The sequence below is a fragment of the Myotis daubentonii genome, chromosome 8 (assembly GCF_963259705.1).
Source record: "Myotis daubentonii chromosome 8, mMyoDau2.1, whole genome shotgun sequence".
Lineage (NCBI taxonomy): Eukaryota > Metazoa > Chordata > Mammalia > Chiroptera > Vespertilionidae > Myotis > Myotis daubentonii.
Window position 1 is genome coordinate 85205627 of NC_081847.1, and position 25696 is coordinate 85231322.

A 25696-nucleotide genomic window follows, 5' to 3' on the forward strand; every position below is an offset into this window, starting at 1 on the left:
TAGCTTACTGGCTGGGCGCTCGGTTGGTGGGTGGATGCTGAGTGCTGAGTGGGGCAGCGACGGGGGTGCCGCTCAGTCCTGGGGAGCAATAGGGTATTTCTTCTGGTTGCACAGCACCCAAGCTTAAGTCCCTGGCCTACCCAATCCTAGTAGCTGCCTAGTATCCAAAAGTAAATCCTCTACAAATAACCACTGAAGTGGGCCGTGGGCCTGAGGGGTGCTGGGTGGAAGACGGTGAGGATCCGCCCGCTGAGGGCGAGGAGCCGTGCTGTGCGGGGAACGCTTAGCAGTGCTGAGGAAGGAAGGCCGCAGCCTGACCGGCTGGTGAGGGAAGGAGACGGGGCTCTGGGCTCAGCTGTGGGGAGGTGTGGGTGCTCCTTGCGGTGGACAAGGCTGAGAAAGGGTGCTGGGAAAGCAGAGGGCGAGCGCGAGCTGGAACCCTCCTGCACCCACAGGGCGCCTGCCTGCCGTGCTGGGCTTTCCAGCCCGTGAGTCTGACAGCCTCTGCTTATTCAGGTTTTCCAGTTCACTCACATCTTACTTTTCAGATTGATCTCTGGGTACTTCATGGATTTTTTTATGCTACTGCAAATGGTGCACCTTCCCAATTTTACTTTCTAATTGTTGCCGGCATACAGAAATACAAGTGGTTTTTGTATATGACCTGGTACCAGAAACCTTGCTACTTTTACTAGTTTATTGGTAGATTCGTCTAGGTCAGCGGTTCTCAACCTGTGGGTCGCGACCCCTTTGGGGGTCGAACGACCCTTTCACAGGGGTCGCCTAAGACCATCGGAAAACACATATATGATTACATATTGTTTTGTGATTCACCACTATGCTTTAATGATGTTCAATTTGTAACAATGAAAATACATCCTGCATAGCAGATATTTACATGACGATTCATAACAGTAGCAACATTACAGTTATGAAGTAGCAACGAAAATAATTTTATGGTTGGGGGTCACCACAACATGAGGAGCTGTATTAAAGGGTCTCGGCATTAGGAAGGTTGAGAACCACTGGTCTAGGTGATCTAAAATCATGCCATTGGCAAATAACGACAGCTCATTCTCTTTCCACCCAATCCAGTCTTTTTTAAAAAAAACACACTATTGCGCTCAGCTGTTTCCCCCAACACACAGTAAAGAGGTGTGCGCCCACCACCTGGAGTCTAACATTCTGGAGTTTACCACGGTTACCGTGCTTCTGTTATGACACATCTACCCATCCTTCTGTCCATGCCTTTTCTTTCTGTGATGCAGTTCGACGTCAGTGCAGACATTAATGCCCTCCCCCCGAGGACTTTGGCATGCGTGCCACGATGTTACCATTGACTAGAAGAGGTGAGAGCGGACATCCTTTCTTGCTCCCAGTCTCTGGAGGAATGTTTTTGATATGTGAAGTATGGTGTGTTTGCTGTAGGTTTTTGTAGATAATCGTTATCAGGTTAAAACAGTTTCCTTATTTCTCTAGTTTGCTGAACATTTATATCACTCAATGATTGTTGAATTTTATGAAAGAAAAATTTCCCCATCTATTGAGATCATTTACTTTTCCTTCTTCGGTCTGTTGTGAATGATTGATTTTTGAATGACAAATCCAATTTAGTCACGATGTATTTTTACATGTTGCTTTTTACGTATTGTTGGCTTCTATTTGCTAATGTTTGTTTAGACATTTTGCATCAACAATTTTAATTTCTGTGCTGTTGTTGCTAAATTTTTGCTATCTAAGGTTATGCTGGTCTCATACAGTGGGTCTGGAGGTTTTCTGTTCTCTAAGATTTGGTGTAAGATGGGCATTATCTCTGAGATGTTTGGTTGAATTCACTGGTGAAGCCATCTGGGCCTGTGGATTTCCTTGTGGGATTTCAAATTATGGATTCAATGTAGGCAATAGTATAGGATGATTCCAGTTTTCAAGATCTTCTAATGTCAGTTTTAGAAAGCTATTAAAAAAATTTGTTCATTTTTTCTGATGTTTAAAAACAGCTTTACTAACACAACAAAAAAATAAAAACAGCTTTACTGAGGCATAATTGACATACAAAAACTGCACATGTGAAATGTACAACCTGATTAGTTTTGACATGTGTATACATTCCTGAAACCATCACTACAATGAAGATTTTTCCATCTAGATTTAAAATTTATTAGTACTTATAATATCCTCTTAAATATTTTTAATGCCTTTCTGATCTGAAGCAATTCACCCATTTTCCCTTCTGACATTGGCTATGCCTCTGTCCCACCCACCCCGTCTCCTTCCTTCCTGAACGGTATTATTACAGGTTTACCAATCTGCTTAGTCCTTTTAAAGAACCAAATTTTTACTTTCTTGATGGGTTTCATTTGCTGCTTATTGTTGTTTTTTTAATTTAAATTTTGAGGTGATTGCTTGGATAATTTTCAGCTTCTCTTCTAACATACAAATTTAAAGATAATAATTTTAGTTGCAACCCACAAGTTTTTTCTCTGTAAGTTTTGATATGTAGCATTTCCATTATCAGTTCAAAATATTTAACATTCCCTTCATGATTTTTAACAGATGGGCTATTTAGAAATCTGCTTACCTTCCAAATATATGGGAACCATCAAATTATCTTTTTGTAATTGATTTCCACCTGTATTGCATTGTGGTCAGAGAACATATTTCATGTGAATTAATGCTTTTGAAGTGTGTTGAGACTTGCTTTATTAACTCAGCATACAAATGTTGGTGTATGTGCCATCTGTGTTTGAAAACTATGCTGCTGAGAGTAGTGTTCTATGTGTATACATTTGGCCAAGTTTGCTAATTGCATTAAATATTCTACAACTTAATTTTTTAAAAAAATATATTTTTATTGATTTTTAGAGAGGGAGAGGGATAGAGCGATAGAAACTTCAATGATGAAAGTGAATCATTGATTGGCTGCCTCCTGCAAGCCCCCTACTGGGGATCGAGCCTGCAACCCAGGCATGTGCCCTTGGCCGGAATTGAACCTGGGACTCTTCAGTCTGCAGGCCAACACTCTATCCAGTGAGCCAAACGGGCTAGGGCATACTTGATTTTTAAAAATATATATATTTTATTGTTTTTTTACAGAGAGGAAGGGAGAGGGAGAATTAGAAACATCGATGAGAGAGAAACATCAATCAGCTGCCTCCTGCACACCTCCCTACTGGGGATGTGCCCACAACCAAGGTACATGCCCTTGACCAGAATCGAACCTGGGACCCTTCAGTCCGCAGGCTGATGCTCTATCCACTGAGCAAAACTGGCTAGGGCACAACTTGATTTTTATATGCTTATTTTTCTATCAATCACTGAAATAGATATGTTAAAAACTCACTATAATTGCTTATTTGCCTACATTTTCTAGTTCTATCAACTTTTATATATTTTAAGATTGTATCATTAAGTGAAAAAATTAGAATTACTTCTAATAATTGAATTGACCCTTTTAATTTTTAATGCTTCTTTTGCCTTAAAGTCTATTTATTTTAAAAATATATTTTTACTGATTTCAGAGAGGAAAGCAGAGAGAGAGAGAGAGATAAACAGTAATGATGAGAAAGAATCGTTGATCCACTGCCTCCTGCATGCCCCACTGGGGATGGGAGCCTGCAACCCAGGCATGTGCCCTGACCGTTCACATGTTAACACTTAACCACTGAGCCATGGTGGCTGGGTTTAAAGTTTACTTTAAAACAATGTATCCCTGTGATTACTGTTTGATGGGTATATATTTCTCCACCCTTTTCTTTTAAAATTTCTAACTTCTTATGTTTTAAAAGCATTTATTCTAAATAGCATATGGTTGTTTTGAAAGCAAACCTGTCAATCTTTGTCAACATTGGAGCATTAGCCCATTTACTGTAAGAATGAATCTATAACATAGTTTATTGGGCACATATTATCTTACAATCCGATTTCTATTTGTCCCACCCGTTTTTCTCTCCTTATCCTATTTTGCAGCTCTTAAGCCTGTCCACTGATTTATTTCATCCTCTCTCATTATCTAAAAGGTTACACAATCTTTTACTAATAGCTATTACAATATGCATCCTTGACTTATCAAAATCTAATATTAAATGGAATTTTTAAATTCTCTTATTGGATGATGCAGGGAGCGTAGAACACAACTCTATTTAGCCTTCCCCATACCTTTACTTGCAGCACTTCCATATATATTTAAAACTCCACAAGACACAATTGTTTTAAGTAGTCAGTGTTTATGTTGATCTGTGCCCTTTTCATTTTCATTGCTTGTCAATCCTTATATTCGGGATCAGTATCCTTCTGCCCATGGAACACTCTTCATTTTCCTTTAGGTTATGTGTGCTGAGGAATTCTTCCAGTTGTTAGTCTAATAATGCCTTTTTCCCCCCATTAGAAATTTCTAGGTTGGCAATCACTTTAGCACCTTCAAGGTACCACTTTATTGTCTTCCATTGTTCCTGCTGAGTAGTCCCTCTCTCCTCCCACTGGGAGCTTAAAAAAATTTTTTTTCTTTGGTTTTCAACAGTTTGACTATGGTGTGTCTAGGTTTAGATCGTCTGTTTAGTGCACTTATTTGTTGGGGCTTCTTGAATTTATGGCTTGATATGTTTTGTGAGATTCAGAAAAGTTCTCGGCCCAGTATTTATGTAAACATCCCATTCTTTTACTCTATTGAGATTCCAACTACATTTTGGTCAGACATTCTCACGGTGTCCTTTATGTCTCCTACCCTTTACTTACCTTTTAGACCCTGATTTTTCATCTTACTCATTCTCTTCTCAGTTGTGACTAATCTGCTCTTGAATCCATCCACTGAATTATTCTTAATCCTGCTATAGTATGTTTCAGTCCTTAAACTTCTATTTGGTCCCTTTTTATAGTTTCTCATTTTCTTGGCCACAAGAAAATTAGAAAATTTTCTTCTTTGAACACAGAAAGCATAGCTGTTTCAAATTCTGTGACTATCTGCAGATACTATGGATATGTTTTCTTTTCTCTGACAGTTTTAATTCATATTATCTCATATACCTGGATATTTCTGATTGTAACATTGTAGAAATAATTTGAGGCCTTGAGTAATACTCCTGTCTCAGTCAGCTTGGGCAGCTGTTACAAGATACCACAAACAGCCTGGCTTAAACAACAGACATTTATTTCTCACAGTTCTGAAGGCTGGATGGTGTGATTCCTGGAGAGCCCTCCTCCTGGCTTATAGATGGTAGTCTTCTTGCTGTAACTTCACATGGCGGAGAGAAAGAGAAATCTCTTCCATGTCTTTCCTTCTAAGGGCACTAATCCCATCATGAGGGCCCCACCCTCATGACCTCATCTAAACCTAATCACCTGTCCAAGGCCCTATCTCCTAATACCATCACATTGCAGGTTAGGGCTCAATATATGAGTTGGGAGGTGGGTATACAAACATTCAGTCCATAATAGTTTGCTTCCTCCAGAGAGAATGTACATGTGCTAGGCTCCCAGGACACTAGTCACCTGGTTTCACCTGGACCCACATTCAGGGCCTGGCTCACAGAATCCATGAAGGATAGTCTACTGATAGTCATGGCGGACTAAAAATCCAACCAGCCCTCCAGCTAAGGACACCTTGGGAATCTGGCCAAAATATTTAAATCTCTGTTTGCAGTGATCCCGAAGCCAAGAGGCTGGTGAAGTGCCACCTGGTCAGTCGCATGGGCTGCTTTTCCTCTGGGGGCCTTTTCAACCCCAGAGGCAGAGTAGCCGGGACTTGGACAGCCCTGGGGAGTCAGGGAGCAGTGGTTGCCATGTACGCCCTGATCAAGGGGGAGGAGGTTCCCAATGAATCTCCCTTGTTTCGGATGGGGGATCCTGAATGGATATGCCCTAAGGAGAATACATTTTATGCTCCGAGTTCTTAAAAAACAAAATTAAATTATTTGCTGTGAACTGTGCTATAATCCATTCCTCAGCTTTTCAAATTCAGAGGAAGCCTGGCTCTTCACCAGAGAATGGAAACCCTGACCTCTTGGACTCCGGGAGGTGATGTGGGACACTGGATTAACCCTGAATTTGGCATCAGAAAGCTCAAGGACCAAGTCCCTATTATCCAAATGGCAGCTACTGAACTGCAGGCATAGTACCTGGAGGAAATTAAGACCCAAAGGGTTGACCTTGCAAACCCAAGCCTCTATCAACTCAGTTACGCCAGGAGCTTTAATCCCAAAGGCAAGACCCTGGCTCCTCAGAACCTAAAGGACACTGTTGCCAAAGAGTAAGAAATTCAGCAAAGCACCCCCTCCCCAGCGTCTCTCATGGGCGGACCCTAACAGCTCACGGAAGTGGCCGGATGTTGACTGATGCTGGTCCTATGCTCTGCCCTCTCCGTCTTGCGCTTTGCCAGCTCCTGCGATTTCCTTCCAAAGGAGAGGACGGTGTGCGGTGCACTTTCTATGCTTCACCTTTAGGGACCTTCTTTTCCTTCCTTCCTTCCTTCCTCTGCCTTCGCCCATGAGCGGCTCCGTGCCCCGCTCTGCTGCACCGCTGAACGTGGCTGCCCTGGGATGCCCACGTGACAAGGCTGCTGCTCACAGATCCCAGCACCGGCCTCAGTGGGCGACAGTGGGAACCAGTTCTGCTTCTGAAGCTTTTTTGTACAGTCCTTGAGCTCTTGGAAGATAAGGTGCCAGTGAAAGGGGCACGTTCTTTTAAAGATAAATATTGTGGCAGAACCCTTTGTTGGTAAGCTGACACAGTGCAATAACAGCTTCGTATCTTGGATGAAATCAGATGTTAATTTCCCTCCTAACACATGACGATCCTGTATGGCCTCATTCTACCCATTTTTACTTTGTGGAAAACAAAAAAATTTCCAAACAAATTAATGCAAGCATAATTCAATGGTGCCATTTAAATTTATTGTCATGTAATGAATCTTTCACAAAAGCAAGCAGCTCCTGGCGGGTGGGACGGGCACTCACACGCTGCCTCTGCGGCCGCAGCCCCGCTGGGCTTTCAGGCCAGTGGGCACTTCCGCTGTGCCGTGATGAGAGGGGTGGGGGGCGGCGGGAGGAGGGGAGACGGGGCTCTGGGGGCGCCTCGGTGAGCCAGGCGGCCAGGGGAGACGGGGGCTCCTCTGGTCACAAGAGCTGACGGCCCTGCAGCCCACAGGCTGTCCCCCGGCACTGCCCAGCCCTCAGCCCTGAGGACACTTCTCGGGTCCCACCAGAGACTCAGCGACCCCACGTGACCCTCTGAAGATTTTGTGTTTTGGTTTCATGGAAGCAAATCAAATGCTTCAGAAACGAATTAAAGCTATCCGTCCTCCCCCCACGTGGGAGCTTTGGTTTCAGCGCTGCTCTAGGCGAGGATAAAACCGCCCAGCCGACCCCAAAGGCCTGGAAGACGGAGCCGCCCAGGCCTTCCCGGGGGACACACCGACGTGCATGACGTGTCCTTTTCCGAGACTGTGATGGGCTGGGCACCTGCCGGGGACGTGGGGACAGAAGCTGGTTCCTGAGAGGGTGGAGGCAGGCTGCAGCGACGCTCAGGCTCCCGTGGAATGATGTGCTTTTGTCTTCGTCATGAAACTGCTTCTCACCTAGACTGCAGGGGCGACGGGCCGTGGGGCGGGCTGGCCGGGACGCCCACGCCTCCAGTGCCCGCTGGGCTGAGGGCCGCTGCCGGCTCCCTCGGAGAAGCGCCTTCCTCCAGCTCAGGGACCCAGCGCGGTCATCTAGGCCCCAGCGAGTTTAAACCATGTCAGAAATGAAGAGAAAAACGTGTTTTTCATCTCCTGTGGGTACTGTATTAATCAAATTGGTCGTCTTTTTCTCCCATGAGTCTGGCTGAAGAAAAAAGATTGCTTTTGAAACGAAGCTTTCCTTTCCTAATGATTAATACAGAGTGGATTAACTTAATTTGTACTAGACTCCAATTTAATTCAGCCACAGCACAGAGGCCAAATCCACAGAAAAGCCGAGCTGGGCTTCAGGAGGCGGAGCCATTTCCTTTTTTGAGGGAAAGATGCAGGGGATCTAAAGGCTTAGCCAACTGCCCGGGCACCGTGTTTATTAAATCACCACGCAGACGACTTCATTTCCTCATTAATTCCTGTCTCGCCATCTTTTCAGATTGGTATTTCTCAGCGTTGAAGGAAACACACGTATACATACACACACGACTAAAACAAAAACCTTGAACATGCAGAAAATAGAATGTCCTGGGGACGTGTCATGTGCCTAAGGCGGCGGCTCCTGGGAAAGCTCTTGGTTCTGGCTTAGAAATAAATAAAACTGCATGTGGGACAGCAGGTTGGATGTTTATTATTGTTGTGCACCCCCCTTTGTACTAGAATCGAGGCCGAGGGATCTACTGCCAACTGGCACCGCTGCTCGCATCCGCGTGTGCAAGGGAAACACGCCTGTTTCCGGATCCTCACAGGAGACACACCAGGCCATCTCCCGGTCTGTTCGCCAGAGAAACACACGAGAAGGTGCTCGGTGGCGGCGGGCGGGCGGGCTGCCCTCAGTCGGAGTCCATCGTGAACAGCTGGATGTCCTGCGGGCTCCAGTACAGGCCGGCGGCCGAGCTGTACACCAGGGACCAGACGTAGGGGATGAAGAACTCCTCGGGCTGCTCCTCTTCCACATACTTGAATTTCAATTCCGGAAACTTCTGCAACGAAACAAGACGAGTTTACAATCGCGCCGTTCCATGCTGCGTGCGGGAGCCCCTCCCCGAGGCCGCCCGGCTGGAGAGCTCCCGCAGGACTCCTGAGAGCTCGGCGGTCCCTGCGGAAGGGCACGCGCCCCCCTCGGCACCCCAAGAGGAGCAGGGGCCCGAGAGGGTGGGCACCTCAGACTGCGCGACGGGGCCTGCAGCTGCCCGTGTGGGACTTGGTTCCAGGGCCGTCACCCTGGAGAGGAGCACCTTCCCGCACAACCTCCCAGCTTAGGCGGCGGACTGGCACCCACTGGGTGGAGCGCTGGCATCCGGGTGGCAGCTGCTCTGCACAGCGCAGCTCGCCACCTCCTGCGATGGGCCAGTGGGTCCGCGGAGGGAAGCACTAGCTCCAGCCCTTCTGACCGGCGGGGCCTCCATTAGGCCGCCCAGGCACCCATTTCCTTGCCAGCCTCTCGGGGTCCCGGGCATCCCCTACCCCGGCGGCACCGTAACTGCGAGCAGCTGGGTGGTTTCTCGGAGGTCCAGGCCCTTGGCCTCCTGAACGAGACTCCTCACACTCCGCGCTGCCTCTGGCCTGGCAGGGTGCCAGGTGTGCGGGGACAGGGCTCCTGGAGGTGGCAGTCAGTCTTTGTCATGAAATCAGATGTCTGACAGGTAGCAACACAGTGATACTCTTTTCTGTGAAAAACTGGCATTTGCAGCAACAGGGTGCAGCCAGCAGCTGCCACCAGCCGCGCTCTGCACCACGGCCGTCTGCAGTGTTCCATGCGGCCACCCCACTAATGGGAGGGGCAGCGGGGGCTGCTCTGGGCACCTGGCCTGGGCTGTCGTCGGGAGCAAAGCCGAGGTCTGAGCGGGAAAGTCAGTCTGAAAGTGTCACCACAGCCACCCTAGCACTTGGTCCTTGAACTCCATTCTCCCAGCCCCCTGGGGCTCTCGGGGCTAGTTCTGTGCCCTGTCACTGCAAGACAGAACCCGCCACACTGGTCCTTAAAAAATGACCAAACGCAGAATGAGGTCAGTTATCAAGAATGGATGGGGCTGTGTTTGAAGAAGAAATGTATCCCCTAATAACAAGGAAGTCCTACTTCTTAGAATGGCCTCAAACTTTAGAAAACCCCTCCCAGTGACGTGGAGAGAAGGGGTGGGGGGAAGGGCAGGGCTGGTGGTTTGGGGGGCCAGCCCCCACACTGCCTACAGCGGGAGTCTAACGCCTGCTTCCATGTGGTCAGTAGCCAGGAAATGCACTCCCGTTAGAAATCAGGATGACTGACAGATGCGCAGCCCTGTGGCACCGTTGGGTTCCCCTGTGGAGGCCCTCAGGCAGGACGCAAGGTCACTCACACTCTGCATCTCCACGGAGGTGGGTGGGAAAGAGAACGAGCCAGCAAACTGCTTTAGTGACAATTCCTTCTCACTGAATTAGAGAGTTAGGCAAGAGCCCCTATTGGGGTGGGGCTTTGGGGAAATTCTGGTGACTGCTCAGTTAGAGAGGCACGAGTCCCAGAGTTGTACTCCTGAAACCTGTATGGTTCTGCGATCCAATGTCACCCCAATTGCTTAAAACCAAGACACGCGGGAGGTGTAGAGCTGCTGCGGCCTGAGAGCTAGTGCAGGCCCGCCCCCCTCAGGCTGGGCGCCTGGGACTGCCTCCTGAGGGTGCACCACTGAACACAGGGACCAAGGGCAAGGCCAGGAGGGCTCCATTACTCGCAAAACCTGCACGCTGCAGGCGGCCACGCACCCCCACGCTCCTCTCTCCCCAAGGGAGCAGTGAGCGGCAAAGCATTACTTCTTGTAACTTTTCATCAGCACTTACAAGATCCAGAAAGGGGGATAACGCATAAAGAGCAAGAAAAACAGAAGCATGTCCCTAGGACAGTGGTCGGCAAACTCACTAGTCAACAGAGCCAAATATCAACAGCACGACGATTGAAATTTCTTTTGAGAGCCAAATTTTTTAAACTTAAACTATATAGGTAGGTACATTGTTATTAACTGAATTAGGGTACTCCTAAGCTGGCCTTTGCTAAAAATGTCCTCAATCTGATTGAGGTACGTTCGCTGAGGTCGACCCCTTCCAACTCTCCCATCCACACTCGTCTTGTATACTTGTTTCATCTATCTCCTTTTGTTCATCCTCTCTATATGTCCAAACCATCTCAACATACCTAAAAATGTTTCATTTTATAATAATAAAGTCACCATCACAAAATAATGACAATTCTTAAATTGATGACAAAAATATCTATAGGATTTGCAGCTGGTTGGAAAAATACAGGTAACTTTATGCTTCGAGTAGGTACTTTTGTCACCCGCGTGCGATTTGCAGACACGACTAGCACTAACCACTGCACATGAGACTGCTGACTGACTGGCTCACTCAACTCGTGCATGAATCGCACGTGCCTCCCGCACTGCGTATCCCTTCGCCCGACCGACCGACCGACACTCCCCACTTCTTCTACCGCCACTTCTTCAAAATAGACTCGCCCAGGCTGAAAACCGACTTCTGCGCATGGGCCACGAAGTTTCAATCGCACTGTACCTGCGCGCCCGCACGTGGTATTTTGTGGAAGAGCCACACTCAAGGGGCCAAAGAGCCGCATGTGGCTCATGAGCTGCGCGGTTTGCCGACCACTGCCCTAGGACTCACTACACTAAGCTAACACTGGAAAGCGCAAAGTAAGAGCTTCCATTTCCTGCAGCGAGCCGTTTTTAAGAGTGCACTGGGAACATTATAAAAGGGAGAATAGGAGGCATAAGTCATACAAGAGCTTTGAAAACACCATCTGGTCAACCCGAGTGTGAACGCAGCCTCTGAGGGCGCGCTGTGCCCGAGCTGCATGTAGCCCGCCCCTCCCCCAAGCCTACCACAGCTAGAGAGAGGACAGACCTCTAAACAAACAGTGCTCCTCTATTCTGTCGCAGAAGCCTGGGAGCTAAGGAAAAGGAAGACAAAAGGTTTTATTTAGCACTGATGACACTGGGGACGCATTTTGTCAGGATTCAGTCCAAGAAGTGTCCTAGTATGAATGTCAGATCAACAACCCGGGAAGAGTCACTCTTTCCTCTGCTCCCCTCCAGCCGGGGGAGAACAATGATGCCATCCTGGGATGGCCCAGGGAAGTCCCACTTCCTCACTCCAGGGAGCGTCTTCACTCCTGACTCCGCCAACGAAGTCCCTGCTTCCCCGGGCCCAGGCTGCGAGGCGCTCCCAGGCCTGCCCAGCGCTGACCACCCATCTTCTCTCCAATTCTCAGGCCCCTGTGGGCCCCAGGGGGTGACAACTGGGGGGCGTCCTGAGGACCACTAGGGCCTGGGAAAGCGGAGGGTGGGGCTGGGGGTGGGCTTTGCTTGGTGGCTGCGGCAAGAATTCACCTGGAGTGTGCCAGCAGCGGGCTTCAGCCCCCTCTCCAAGACAGTTGTCCTGTGACTCAGTTAAGGAGCGAAAAGCCGTCTCGCAGGCTTGGAGCTTGGTCTCAGTCCAGAGCTACTGACAACAATCCTGTTGTTTTGATATTTGGAGCCAGAGGTAATGCTAGACTCTCAAGTTTGGCCGGAATGTTTTTATCAGCTCCAGTGAATCAACCCACCACAGGGGGACATCCGGACGCCCAGCCCAGAGACAAAGCAAAGGTCTGATTTGGTGGTTGCGACTCGGGGATAACAAGCAGACCAAACGCTTTACAGACGGTCTCTGCTGTCGGTCATGTGATCTGGTGGAGACCCACAGGATGTTCAGTGAACAGATGGAGGGCTCAACTGCAATAATTTTATTACCACAAAACGTTCAATGGCGTTTTCCCCCTTCCACCCAAAGATTACACAGATAGCACCCGAAATTCTAGCAAGCCCCTGGCCCGGCTCCAGAAAGCTTAGTGCAATTTAAAATCAAACAGCTACATAGCACATTACAAAGAACTTTCTGGAAGACCACAATAAGCCTCTGAGTAGATGAGCGATGGGCGATGGTCCGTGCGAGCCACTCGCGACCACCGGCAGGTGTGGGGGTCAGGCTGCAGGAGGGAGTTCTCGTGAGCAGTGCACACAGGCTTGGGGTGGGGTTCTGTGCACGTGGGAAGTGAACTGGTTTAAAGATCCCACCACGAGACAGGGGAAACAGTTACATACATTTTTTAAAAACCCAGGGCTGATTTGGGGATGATTATCAGCTCCACCCCATTCCTTCCCTCAAATACTCCTGCTGCGTAACACCAAGTCCTCCAGTGGCGGGTCCTGGCCTTGGTGAGCACCAGCTACACACGAGGCTACGCTGAGCCGTGGAGGAGGAAGGGGAGGAGCCGTGCTCCTCTGGCACCTGGCGGTAGGAGGAGGGACAGGGACAGTGGGCGCATGGCCTCTCCCACGTGGACCTGGCTATCACTGGGGGGCGGGGGGGGGGAGGTGACCTGGGCCTGGACAGCGAACTCCAGGAGAAATACTGAACTGACAAATCCGGAAACATCCGCATACTAACTCAGCTAACTTATGGCTCAGCAAGCCTGAGCCACAGGCTCTTCTGTGTGTAAGGGAACGAGTTACAGATGTATCCATGTTTTTACTTAACTGACAAAAAGATACCCAACAGTATGCAACAGTAACACTAAATGTGGCATAATTCTATATTATGTGAATTACTTTCAAAATTAATGAAAAACTAAATCCAAACTATAGACAGTTATGAAGGGCCACTTAATAAAAGTCACAGATTAAGAACTCCGAAGCTAAAATGGAGAAGCCCATGATGAGTGCCGCTCAGAAGACAGTCACTGCACTGTGCGTGTGAGAGCCGCACGGCCGGCCAGGCGCAGGGTCTCGGGGGGCTTGCTGGGAGTAAGTTTCCACCCAAGAAGAGAGTTACAAGGTAAGCAGACCCCTATCCTGAAAGCTCAGGCCAGAGGACCAACCACATCTCACTCAGGACATTGTCTTGCCACCTCTGGGTGTCTACAAGTGACACCAGCCACTTCTGTGACTGGTGGCAGAAAGGCCTTAGAAAAACAGATGGACACAATTTAAGGCTGAACTCACATTTGGGATGAGCTCTCCACAAACTTATGGTCACATCTCAGCTGGAGTCTGAAGCCCACTAGAGTTTGAAGCCGGAGCCAAAGTCCCGGCGAGGCCCTTCTCCCCTGATCCAGGTCAGGGGGGTCCTGGAAAGGAGCTTGAAGTTCCCCTCTTTTCTGGGGGCTGGTGGGCTGCACGGAGGAGGAAGCAGTAAGGACAGGCTCTCCTGCTGCAGGGGAAGTTGGAGAAACACCCCGACAAGATGGGTTCTGACCTGCAGGAATGGGGCTGGGAGCAGGGAGAGCTGGCACTGCACATGGAGTCTCCCGAGCAACAGTGAGTTCAAGGGTACAGGTCTGGGTCTGGCAAGTCCTGTGGGGCCAGTGCACAGGCCCGGAGGCCGGCAGCAGGGGATGGGGCGGGGGGTGGGACACGGGAAGTACAGGGATGGAGACAGGAAGGTGGGCCTCGAGGACCAGGATGGCAAGTGTGCCCCTTTGGCGAGCCTAGCGCTGAGAGATTAGGCTGGGCATAGATATCAGAATTGAAAGTCATTAGTATCGAGGTGGCAGCTGAAGGTGCCAAATGGGTAAACTCCTCAAGACTGAACCGCACTATTGAGTCAAAGCATCTGTTTCAAAGACCAGTCCACTCAGCACAGGAGGCTGGGGGTTTGCTTCAAGGTGGAAGGTGAAGGGCAGAAGCAGAGGATTGACTGGCAGAACTTGTGCTGGAAGCAGGCCCAGCAGGAGCCACAATGATGGGAACTGCTTGCTTTTCTGCTTGGGGCTCATCACTCTGCACAGGACCCAGACACCCAACAGGGCGGGATCCCAGCCCTGGCCGGTGGCACCGTTGACTGGAGCCTTGTTCCGTCTACCAAAAGGTGTGGGTTCGAGCCCTGGTTGAGGTGTGTAGAGGAGGCAACTGATTGATGTTTCTCTCTCATATCTGTTTCTCTCTCTCTCTCTCTCTCTCTCTCTCTCTCTCTCTCTCTCTCTCTCTCTCTCTCTCTCTTCCTTTCTCTAAGCATGTCCTGGGGCGAGGATTAAAAAAACCTGTTTCACTTTCAAAAGAAGCCGACTAAGGAAGAGGGAGTGCTGTGCTTACTGCAAGTCACTCACATTGCTGAGACATCTGCCGTGGCTTCTCCATACAAAATACCTTCTGGTGAAGAGAGATGTGTTAAGATAAAACTTCTGATTAAATCCCTCTTGCAAGGTGACCTGTTCACCCATGCATCCTTCCTTCCTTTGTATTAATATTTACATTTTAATTATAATCACTGATGCTTTAACAAATACGGTGTTTTAACACAATGGTGGTTACAGACAATGGCCTTCTTGCTGATGGGCCCACATACATCATTTGCGGTGACTGTACACCAAGGCCTCGACCTGACGGCTGAGTCGGGCTGTTTTCCTGGCTGTCCGGGTGCTCCGAGCCGGAGCCGTGCGGTGTGAGGCACGGGGGCTGCCACCCCGCCCTGCCTGTGGGGGCGACCTGCTGGAAGTCCAAGCTGACGGCTCACCCCGTGACAACAAAGGCCCAACATTCCAACATCCGATTAGAGAAAAGTGCAAACATATACAAAAAACAGCCCATCAACCAGCTACAAGTCATTAGCTCTTGTCCATTCTTGTTCCATCCACCGCACACTCTCCCCTCGGAATTATCTTGGTGCCAATCTGGAATGCTGTATCATTTCCATCCCTAAATACTAACCTATAATATTATCAAACCGCTAAGAGCTTTCTGCTCTACTTCTAAGGCAACCCAGCACGAGAATGAATTTCAGTTATAGGGTGACCCTTGTATCATAAAAAATATGAAATGTGTCCTTGCCCTTTAAGCAACTTAACAATTACTTGGAGAGTTAAGATGAACGCAGACGGAGAAGGAGCCACGAAGAAGGCATTCTTCCACGTAGCCTATCGTTAGCGCACTAATGCACTAACTGCGGGCTCTGAGCAGGTGGATCCTAGGATGTGCACACACGGGTCCATACATCGCCTGCTTCCTCCGCTTCACACAAGCCATCGGCCCCTGCCCAGCGCACCCCTCGAGTGCTCTGCACACCCAGGCGCGTCCCACCTCCGTGCCTTTTCTGAGACTGCTCTTCAAAGCTGAGATGACCTCCCCACGCATGTCGTCTGCTCCAGAGGGGGTCACGGGCTCCCTCCCCTCCCCCACAAAGCCCCCCTGGTCCTCTGCAGTGCCTGGGCACCTGCCCACCGCAGCCATGTGTCTGTACAATCCCCCCACGGTGCCTGGACTGGATGTGGGTTTGTACACGGTTGTCACTCGCTCCTGGATACAAGTGTGCGGAAGGATGGCTCTATGAGTGTGCCACCTACAGCTCCAGGGAAGGCGTGGCTGAGTGAGGAAGGTCCCGCCTGCCAGAGGCTATGGTGGCTTAGGAGAGAGACAGACCTGGGGACGAGAGTAGTCAGGACAGGTGGCGAGGTGGAGGGTCTGGCGGTCTTGAACGAGAGGAGAGAGGTGCGAAAGCATTCCAGGCAGAGGGAATCACTCAGACGCCTGGCCAAGCAAGGAAACTCTCCCATGCCCTGCCCTCTCTGGGAGCTCTTGGGCAGTGAGGGGCGTGTGCGCAATGCTGCAATCTCATCAGGCTACTCTGTGGCTTGAAAAAACTCCTGATGGCTTCCGAGTGAAAACCACTGCCAGAGAAGACAGCAGAAAGAATGGAGACTGCACCAAGATGTTTATAACCGAAGCACGGAGATGAGACATCTATAAAATACTAAGGCAGACGTGACAAGTATCGTGTAAACTATACCAATAAGTGTAATTTATGGGAGACCAGGGAAGGGAGAGATTACTTTAAATGGGGGCATCAAGTAAGGCTTCAAGGAGGAGGCGGATTTGGGGGATCTGTAACAACGGGCAGGTCCAGGCATGTGAAGGTGGGAGGAAGGGCATTTGAGGCAGGAGAAGTAACTGAAGACAGGCATGGAGGCAGAGAAGCCCCAGGAGCCCAAGGCCAGCCGGTGCGCAGGCTGTTTGGGAAACGGAATCAGATGGGAAGTGCTGTGAGACCGAGCGTGAAAGGCAGGTTCAGGAGATCACGGACCAGACACGACTTCAGTCTGTGCCAAGGAAGGCCATCAGTGCGCGTGAGCGGACCTGGACGGGGTTTCGGTGAGCGGACCTGGACGTGGTTTTGGTGAGCAGACCTGGACGTGGTTTTGCAGGCTTACTTGGGAAGCAATGTGATCCACTGGGATTGGGAGTGGGGAGCAGACTCTTAAGAGAGAAGGAACTGGGGCTAGTGCAGGGGTCCAGGGGACCGGGGATGAGGCCTGACCAAGAGATGCCAGTGGGGGCAGAGGAGAGGATGAGTAAGGAGACATGGCAATGCGCCAGCTCTTCCCAGCTGCCTCTCCCCAGAAAGGGAAATCAGGGCTCGAAAGCAACAGACCCAGAAATAAATCCGAGTCTCCTCTATTGATGGTCATATGTTTTGAGTCCTATAACCTTTGTTACTTTTGTTTTTCATTAGAAACAATGGAGCCGACAAATAAAGTTCTGTTCCCATCCTCAGTCTGGCTCCATCCTAATGAGCCGTTATCTTGTGACACGGTCCTTGGCCCCGCTCGCCTCTGGGAAGGGTCCCCGTAGCTGACTTCACAAGCCTTATGCTCAGTTCAGCAGCAGCTGCTGACAGGAGCCCAGTCCCGATAGCCTCCCGGCCGGATTAAGCAGCTGCCGGGAAGAATTATCAAAATTCTGGCTCCCCTGACTCCATCGCCAGAAGTTAGGAAAGGGGAAAACAGCCTGTGAGCAAGTCCCAGTGCCTGTTTCTGAAAGGAGAAGTTTCCCTGGCCTTGCCCCTTCCACTCTCTGGTCATCAGCCTGTCAGTATTCAGAGAGCAGGAAGAATGGCCAAGGAACAAGGACAGACAGGTCGTCACGACTGGCTTCTGGCTGGCGTCTGTGGAGTGCACCTTATCTCGCTCAAGTTCAAGCCCTGTGATGAATGCCTGCTCCGCCCCAGCCTTGCCTCTGGACCTCCAAGGACTGCAAACGCACAGTGACTGATGGACGGCGTGTGAAGCCAGGAAACTGCCGCCTGTATGTTTGGGGAAAACAGCAAGCCCTTAAGATTCCAGAGATGAAAGTGTAAATGGACCGAACACAAGGTGGCTCACAGGACCTGCGCTGTTTCCATATATGGAACGCACGTGGTCACACTCTTTGCCACACGTCCTTCCCCTCTCCCATCCCACTCTTGAATGAGAGGGAAACAGGAATGCTTGGCAAGAGTCCTGATTCCAATAAAGGGGGAGGGTATATTCTCTACACAAAGTTTAGAAAAACTGGACCCCCCCTTCAGAAATGTACATGCAAATTTCATTTCCAGATTCTTCCTAATAGATTTCTTTAAAAAATTTTTTCTAAGTTGATTTTTAGAGAGAGTGGGAGAGAGAGAAACATCAACATCAACTGGCTGCCTCCTGCATGCCCCCTGCCGGGGATCGAGCCCGCAACCCAGAATGTGCCCTGACTGGAACTTGAACCAGCGAGCTCCTGTGCATAAGTCGACACTCAAACCACTGAGCAACACCAGCCAGACAAGATTTCCTTTTCTTGTAGGGAAATCTGGGATGGGGACAGAGTGGATGACAGGAAGGAGATGACATTAAATTCGGAAAGCCATTTAGGTAACCTGACTTCACCTGAGGGTAGGAGGCAACGAAGTTCCCAAGTAGGAGCTTTCTGTACTGGACTCCCTGCCGCCGCCAGGCCGCATTCCTGCCTGTCTCCCCATCCCCAGGGTGGCGAACCTGCGAGGTAACTAGAGTCCTACTCGCTGGGACACTCACTGAAGCACACTGTGTCTAGGACAAGAGAACAAGCACATGTTCAGCAATTCACGAAGAAACAGCCCGCTTCCCAGGAAGCCTCCCACTAGATGACTGTGCTTGCAGGACCTCCCACACCCCCCAGGCCTGCGCCACACGCACATGAGAGGGATGACTGTGGGCCTCCCACACCCACCAGGCCTGCACAACATGCACACGAGAAAGATGATGGAACACAGCAAGATTCTGAATTATCCACAAAAGGTAAGCAACGTGTTTCTCATGTATGTCTAAAGTTCCCTCTTGCTACAGAAAGCTTGGGAAAGAAGTTGTATTAAAGTTGTAGACTGCAAGTAAATGAATCTATAGACAGAACTAAAGGGAGATGGAGATGAAAGGCACTGTATCCCAGAGCCCTGCTGGGCGCGGTTCAGAGGATCCAGGACTACGCCACGGTGGTAATGCCGAGGGGGAGGGTTCCGACAGCTGGACTGGCATCGGGCTGGGGAAAGGTCTGCTGAGGAGATGATTAATTTCTAAGTCCTGGGTGAAAGGGGTGAGTTTTGGCAGGGAGGAAGCACTTCAGGCACCGGGGAAAAATATGAAGAGCCATGTGCGCAAAAACAATACTAATTCCATCTTTAGGAGGGAGATAGTAAACTTGGTCCCTCCCCCCAAAACTAGGTTTTTTGTTACTTAGTATAAACTGACAGTTTATAGTTTATAAGCTTATAGATAGAGCCTTATCATAAACCATATATATCAGAACTGCAATGCCCAGAAAAAATAGCATTTTTAGGCAGATTCCAGCTTGGAAATAGAAATTCTCTGATTTCAACATGGAATGTTTCATGAACCTACTCACTGGTAAATAAAAATTACCTTCTGAGATTTTGATTATTTAAGTGACTCTTTTTATCCTATTCTCCCCAAACTCATTTATCACTTATAAAGAAAATGCCTTTGAAAATAAACATGCAAACACTTATATCAAATACATAATTCTGAAAATAGATTTCATAAAGAAATTGTTAACAGTAAGAAATTTCACATTCATTTTCTGGGGGCTACTTTGACTTTTCAGCTATGATCTATTTGATTAAATCTGATTTGAATTAAAAACAATACAAAACTCTATTAGGCTGATGATGCAAGGGAATTTTTAGCTTTGCGCTTATATGTAGAGAGGCTAACGTGTATTTGAGCTCCAGCAAGGGTGTATCAAGTTCTATTAATAAATCTTCTGGAACACCGTGTTCCAAATATACATTTTTCTTGTTTAGCTTTCTAAATCTGCAATCGAAGTAAGTCTAGTTCTAATTTTTCCCATGTTCAAAATTCTAGTCTCTCTCTACTTTCAAATGCAGTTTGCAATTCAACCTCTTGGTTGCTTATTATACACCTAGTGCTAATCTGTAGTCATAACTAAATAACGACTCTTAATAACACATATGCCCAATCTCTCTGGGTTTCTAAGCCATCAACAAATTATTTTCTCAAAATTTTTACTCATGTGTTCAATTTCAATTACCTACATTCTTATTTCTGAAAGTGCTGAACTGTTTAAGGTATGCTTACATTTACTTTTTAGCTAATTCAATGCTAGGTCAGAGAGAATAACTAAAAAATACCAACTGTCTGAAAATGCTCCCAGATAAATCGCAAGCTTTAGCTCTGGGCTCTTCGAAAAGCACATCACTGAGATACCCACAGAAGGCTTGGCCTTTATTTAAGAGAAAACAGGGATATAATTTATTTTCCCATTCCTACATGCTTTAAAACCATTAACTACATTCTCTCCTAAGTCCACACATTCCTCATCATAACATCCTCTAACACTGTCTAGGCCATCTTTTTCTTTCTCTCACTTTTTAAAAATTGTGGTAAAAACACACATATAAAACTTACCATCCTAACCAATTTTAAGTGTTGGAGTCAATAGTGTTAAGTATGTTCACACTGCAACACAGATCTCAGGAACTTTTTCATCTTGCAAAACTGAAACTCTGTACCCATTAAACAACTCCTCATCCTCCCCTCCCCCAACCCGGGCAGCTACCATTCTGTTCGATGAATCTGAATACGTAGGTACCTCATGTAAGTGGAATCATACAATATTTGTTCTTTTGGGACTGGCTTATTTCACTTAGCGTAATGACCTCAAGGTTCATCCTTGTGGTAGCATGGGACAGAATTCCCTTCCTTTGTAAGGCTGAATAATAACCCACTGTATGTACGCACCACATTTTCTGTACCCATTTGCCAACCTTTGGGCTGTTGCGAATGATGCTGCTACAAAAAGGTGTGCAAATATCTTTTGGAGACCTCCTTGAAAGCAGAAGTGAAAATGCTGAGTCATCATTTTTTGAGGAGCCTCCAGACTGTTTTCCATAGTGGCTGCACCATTTTATAATCCCACCAACAGTGTACAAGGGCTCCAATTTTCCCACATCCTTACCAACACTTATTTTTCAATAGTAGCACTCATAATGGGTATGTTTTTAAAAATTAAAAACTTTTTCCTACATGCCTCATAGTAAAATAAGCTATTTACTGAAGAAAAATTTTAAAACAGAGATTTAAAAAAATTCTAAGTTCCAAACCAATATAACAAGTGTTTAACATTTTAACATATATTCATCTTATCTTTTTTGGGGGGGTGGGTGGGCACAGATCATATATTAGGAGAGGGAAAAATAATTTGATTTTTTAAAAAATACATTTTTATTGATTTCAGAGAGGAAGGGAGAGGGAGAGAGAAATAGAAACATCAATGATGAGAGAGAACCACTGATCAGCTGCCTCCTGCACAACCCCACTGGGGATCGAGCCTGTAACCCCAGCACGTGCCCTTGACCGGAATCGAACCTGGGACCCTGCAGTCCGCAGGCCGATGCTCTATCCACTGAGCAAAACCAGCTAGGGCAGTGGTCGGCAAACTGCGGCTCACAAGCCACATGTGGCTCTTTGGCCCCTTGAGTGTGGCCACGAAGTTTCAACCACACTGTACGTGCGCGCCCGCACGTGGTATTTTGTGGAAGAGCCACACTCAAGGGGCCGCAGTTTGCCGACCACTGAGCTAGGGCAATAATTTGATTTTTATATGCAAACTAGAGGCCCGGTGCACGAAATTCGTGCACTGGGGGTGGGGGGTTTGGTCCCTCAGCCCAGCCTGCACCCTTTCCAATCTGGGACATCCCTCTCACAATCCGGGACTGCTGGCTCCCAACTGCTCGCCTGCCTGCCTGCCTGATTGCCCCTAACTGCTTCTGCCTACCAGCCTGATCACCCCCTAACCACTCCCCTGACAGTCTGACACCTAACTGCTCCCCTGCTGGCCTGATTGCCCCGAACTGCCCTCCCCTGTTGGCCCAGTCGCCCCCAACTGCCCTCCCCTGCTGGCCCGGTCGCCCCCAACTGCCCTCACCTGCTGGCCTGGTCGCCCCCAACTGCCTTCCCCTGCTGGCCTGGTCGCCCCCAACTGCCCTCCCCTGCAGGCCCAGTCCCCCCCTGCCAGCCTGGTCCCCCTCAACTGCCCTCCCTTGCAGGCCTGGTCACCCCTAACTGCCCTCCCATGCTGGTCTGATCGTCTACAACTGCCCTCCCCTGCCAGCCATCTTGTGACTACATGGGGGCGGCCATCTTTGACCACATGGAGGCAGCCAGCTTGTGTGAGGGTGCGACAGTCAATTTGCATATCACCTCTTTATTATATAGGATGGAAACATGGAGAAAAATCTTACGTATTAATAAAAATATTTTTTTTGTTCACTGAAATCTTCTTTTTAACATTCTATCACACACTTTATTCATTTGTTTAAAAATAAAGGAGTCTTCATGGGATCCCTCATCTTCTTAGCTTTTTCTAGTGTGAAAATAACACATATACAGAAAAGTTTCCATACACGAATATACAACAATTCAATTAGTCTAAGGCAAGTATTCCTATTATCACCCCTCGGTCTGCTGGAGAACACTCCCAGTGCCCTGGTCACCACTGGCAGCTTTATGGTAACCACTTCCTGGCTTTTTCTTATACTTCTACCACCTGCATCTGCATTCCTCAATACTGTAGTTGAGTTCTGTCTTTCCTTGAACTTCATATTAGTGGGATTACACAGTATATATACCCTTTGTATCTGGATTTCTTTACTTAGCATCCTGTGAGTGAGGTTCACACATGTTGGGTTTGCTGTGGTTCATTCATTTGCCCTACTATCCAGTACTCTATTGTCTGAATATACAACGATTTATTAATTAATTCTACTGCTGATGGACACTATGAACATTCTCATATGTGTCTCCTGGCATGCAAGGGCGTGCCCTCATGTTAGGTACACCCAGGAGAACAGAGTGTGTATTTGTTCCACTTTAGTAGATATGCCTAACTTTTCTGTTTGTACAATTTAGTTTTTCTCTAAAGGTCTTCAGTAACCACATCATTCTTTGTCTATTGCTTTTCTTATTCCTACTCCGGCCTCTCTATCAAATCCTCCCTGGAAACTGTTACATCTGACTTCATGACCATCGCGCCTGCATCTTGGCCAGTGTGGCTTCTTGTACTTTGGTCAGACCCATGCTTCTCATCATGTCGCATGAAGAAACACACTGTGCGTGCCTGTGGTGCACAGGGTCCCAGGATGAGTGGAAAAGGATGTAAGAAGGCGGGTGACAGGTCCTTCACATCAGGTGTTACAGCTGAGTCGGAAAACGGGGCACAGGGACAAGAAGGTAAGTCTCGATGAGGCAGTCCGCACGAAGCAGCACACAACTGGTGCAGATAATGAGCGCTACGGAAGCAGAGGAAGAGGCCTTCGGGAAACACAGGGTGAGGCGTGCAAAGGCCACAGTTGGGAACTCGCGCGCTGTTTAGAGAACGAGGAAGGACGAGGATTATCCTGAAATGAGGATCCATGTCATATTCAGTTGCACCGGGGCAGCATCTGTTTCTCACATTTGAAGAGTGAACTTGTTGCCAAATAAGATATATAACATAATAAAAAACTGAGCCTGTCAGTTGAAAACACTGCCTTGTGTCACGAATGTACATGCAAATACAACTCCAAAGCACAGTTCTGAAGACATTTATGGAACCAGAACACTGAGCCCGAGGCCCAGCTGAGAATGTGGTTCCTCCAAGGCCCGCAGAGACCTGTGCGTCACTCACAGGTCACACAGCACTCTTAAAGCGCCCGCTAGCAAAGACATGCTGCTGGTCATAAAGAGGGCAGGTCACGGAAAGAAGAACTGAATCAACACCAAGACACCAACCGCAGGCAAAAACTCCTGGTATCTTTCTGTGCAAAGAATAGCAGAGGGCCGATGACGAGTAACAGCTGGACTTTCCATCCCTTCTGAGGCTGCTCTGAGGGGTCACTTAGCCGGATATGAGAAGTTACAGCCCCCCCTAATGAAGAGGAGTGCCACACGCACCAATGGAGTCAGGAGGCCTGGGTCTGGGCCTGCTCTGCCCCTGCAGCCTTGTGACGGTGCGTGACAGGGCGATCCCCCTTATTTTCTCTGTTCCTAAAATAAAGGGGGTGAAACGGGGTTTTAACCCCCCCCCCCTCTTCTAAACTGATGAGGAGAGCAGGGCACCTTTTGGTCCACTTCCTTACGCACGAGAGAAGCTCGTGCCTGGCTCCTCCGGCCTCTTTCTTTAAACCACCACTACATTTCCCACCAACCCTGAGGCTTAGAACAGGAAAGGTGCGCAGTCTGACACTGTCCCCGAGAAATGAAGAGAACTCCAGAGAATACTGTGTTTTCACCACGTCAGCGGTGTTCGTTAGCCTGGGCTGCTGGAGGTGAGAAGCGTGTGACAAACAAACCCAACCAAAGGACGGAGCTGGGAAGCCTGGCTCTTGGCTGCTTCTGTTAGAACTTGATTACGTGCGGCTCTCATATGCCGAGGACAAGTGTGGAAATTTAAAACAAGGAAGAGGCCTCTTATTTCCTTTCCAGGAGTGATTTATATCCAAAACCATTTTTTTTTTCTTTTTTTTTTTTTTTGCGTGGAAAGGGTACACTTGTAAGATAAAGTCAGGGTCAACTCTAATGGAAAACGTGAATAAATCTGCATGGAATGGACAGATTTCCCGCCCCTCCCCCCCCAGTACTTACATTAAAGTATCTTTTAAAAATACTGAAATCGGGCCAAAGCCGGTTTGGCTCAGCGGATAGAGCGTCGGCCTGCGAATTGAAAGGTCCCGGGTTCGATTCCGGCCAAGGGCATGTATCTGGGTTGCAGGCACTTCCCCAGTGGGGGGTGTGCAGGAGGCGGCTGATCGATGTTTCTCTCTCATCGGTGTTTCTAACTCTCTGTCTCTCTCCCTTCCTCTCTGTAAAAAACCAATAAAATATATATTTTTTTAAAAAAAATACTGAAATCGGGGAAATCTGTACTACCAGGTTTTCAGTTTCTGTATATTGAGAATAGCATGTAGAGTGAGGAGACATGGATAAAACAAAAGAAAGAGCACAGTAACTTGGCTATGGACACAGAGCCCCTGATTAGATAACCTGGCTCAGCCTCACTTCACCACACAGAACTTTCTAGACAAAGCGATGCGTGAGTTAAATGAGGTAACTTAGTCCTACCAGAGCTATTGATGTGATCACGAAAAATGGGGAATAAATGGTAAATTATTATAAACGAAATCGTATCTTAAGGTACTATTTAAAAAAGCCTTACTAGGATTCCTTCCAAACCGAAACATCAAACACCCGGCCAGTTAAATCACATCACTAAGGAACCTTTCTGTTCCAAGAGTGTGAACTAGTGACCGAGTCTTCCTTGGGCTTAGGCCATTGGCTGGCTGCTCTGAAAGACGAGGCCATACGTTTCCCAAGGACAGAGATGATACCAGCTGTCCCATGTAGGTGTCCTACAATTGCCCCAACTTTGATTCTGGGTCCTCATCTCTACAGATTTACAATTCTTCTGATGTCATTTCCTGAATAGTATTTAAGTTCTTAGAGGACACCGAAAAGTACGATGGACACATGTTGTTTTCTGTTCCTTGGTTGGTTATGTCAGGACAAGCGGCCTTTGGTTTTCACTACTGTCGGAGTCCTCACTCGCAGCAGTTCCTTGAAGCTGTGGCTTCTCATCTATTACCGACTTGGAAACCAGGCGGCTAAGCTTGTTAAAATCGTGTATCTAGCAAGGAGAACCAGGCTGAGAGCAAGGACTCAGGCCTCTC

At 48.3% G+C, this 25696-nt stretch overlaps 1 protein-coding gene across 8 annotated transcripts in view; it reads right to left on the reverse strand.

The window, feature by feature from the left end:
- Positions 1-2544: 2544 nt before the first annotated feature.
- Positions 2545-25696, reverse strand: part of DYM (dymeclin) — a 259645-nt gene continuing 236493 nt past the window's right edge. For 5 of the 8 annotated variants that reach the window (XM_059707262.1, XM_059707264.1, XM_059707261.1 and 2 more), the window contains 2 exons: positions 11549-11594; positions 2545-8643 (listed from right to left, as the gene is read on the reverse strand). In XM_059707262.1, coding sequence (XP_059563245.1) covers positions 8246-8643; positions 11549-11594 — 444 coding nt within the window. In that variant the 3' untranslated portion in view covers positions 2545-8245. Of the gene's footprint in view, positions 8644-11548; positions 11595-13785; positions 13857-14789; positions 14833-25696 lie in introns of those variants that run through there. The other 3 variants (XM_059707270.1, XM_059707265.1, XM_059707266.1) reach the window with 2 other exon arrangements.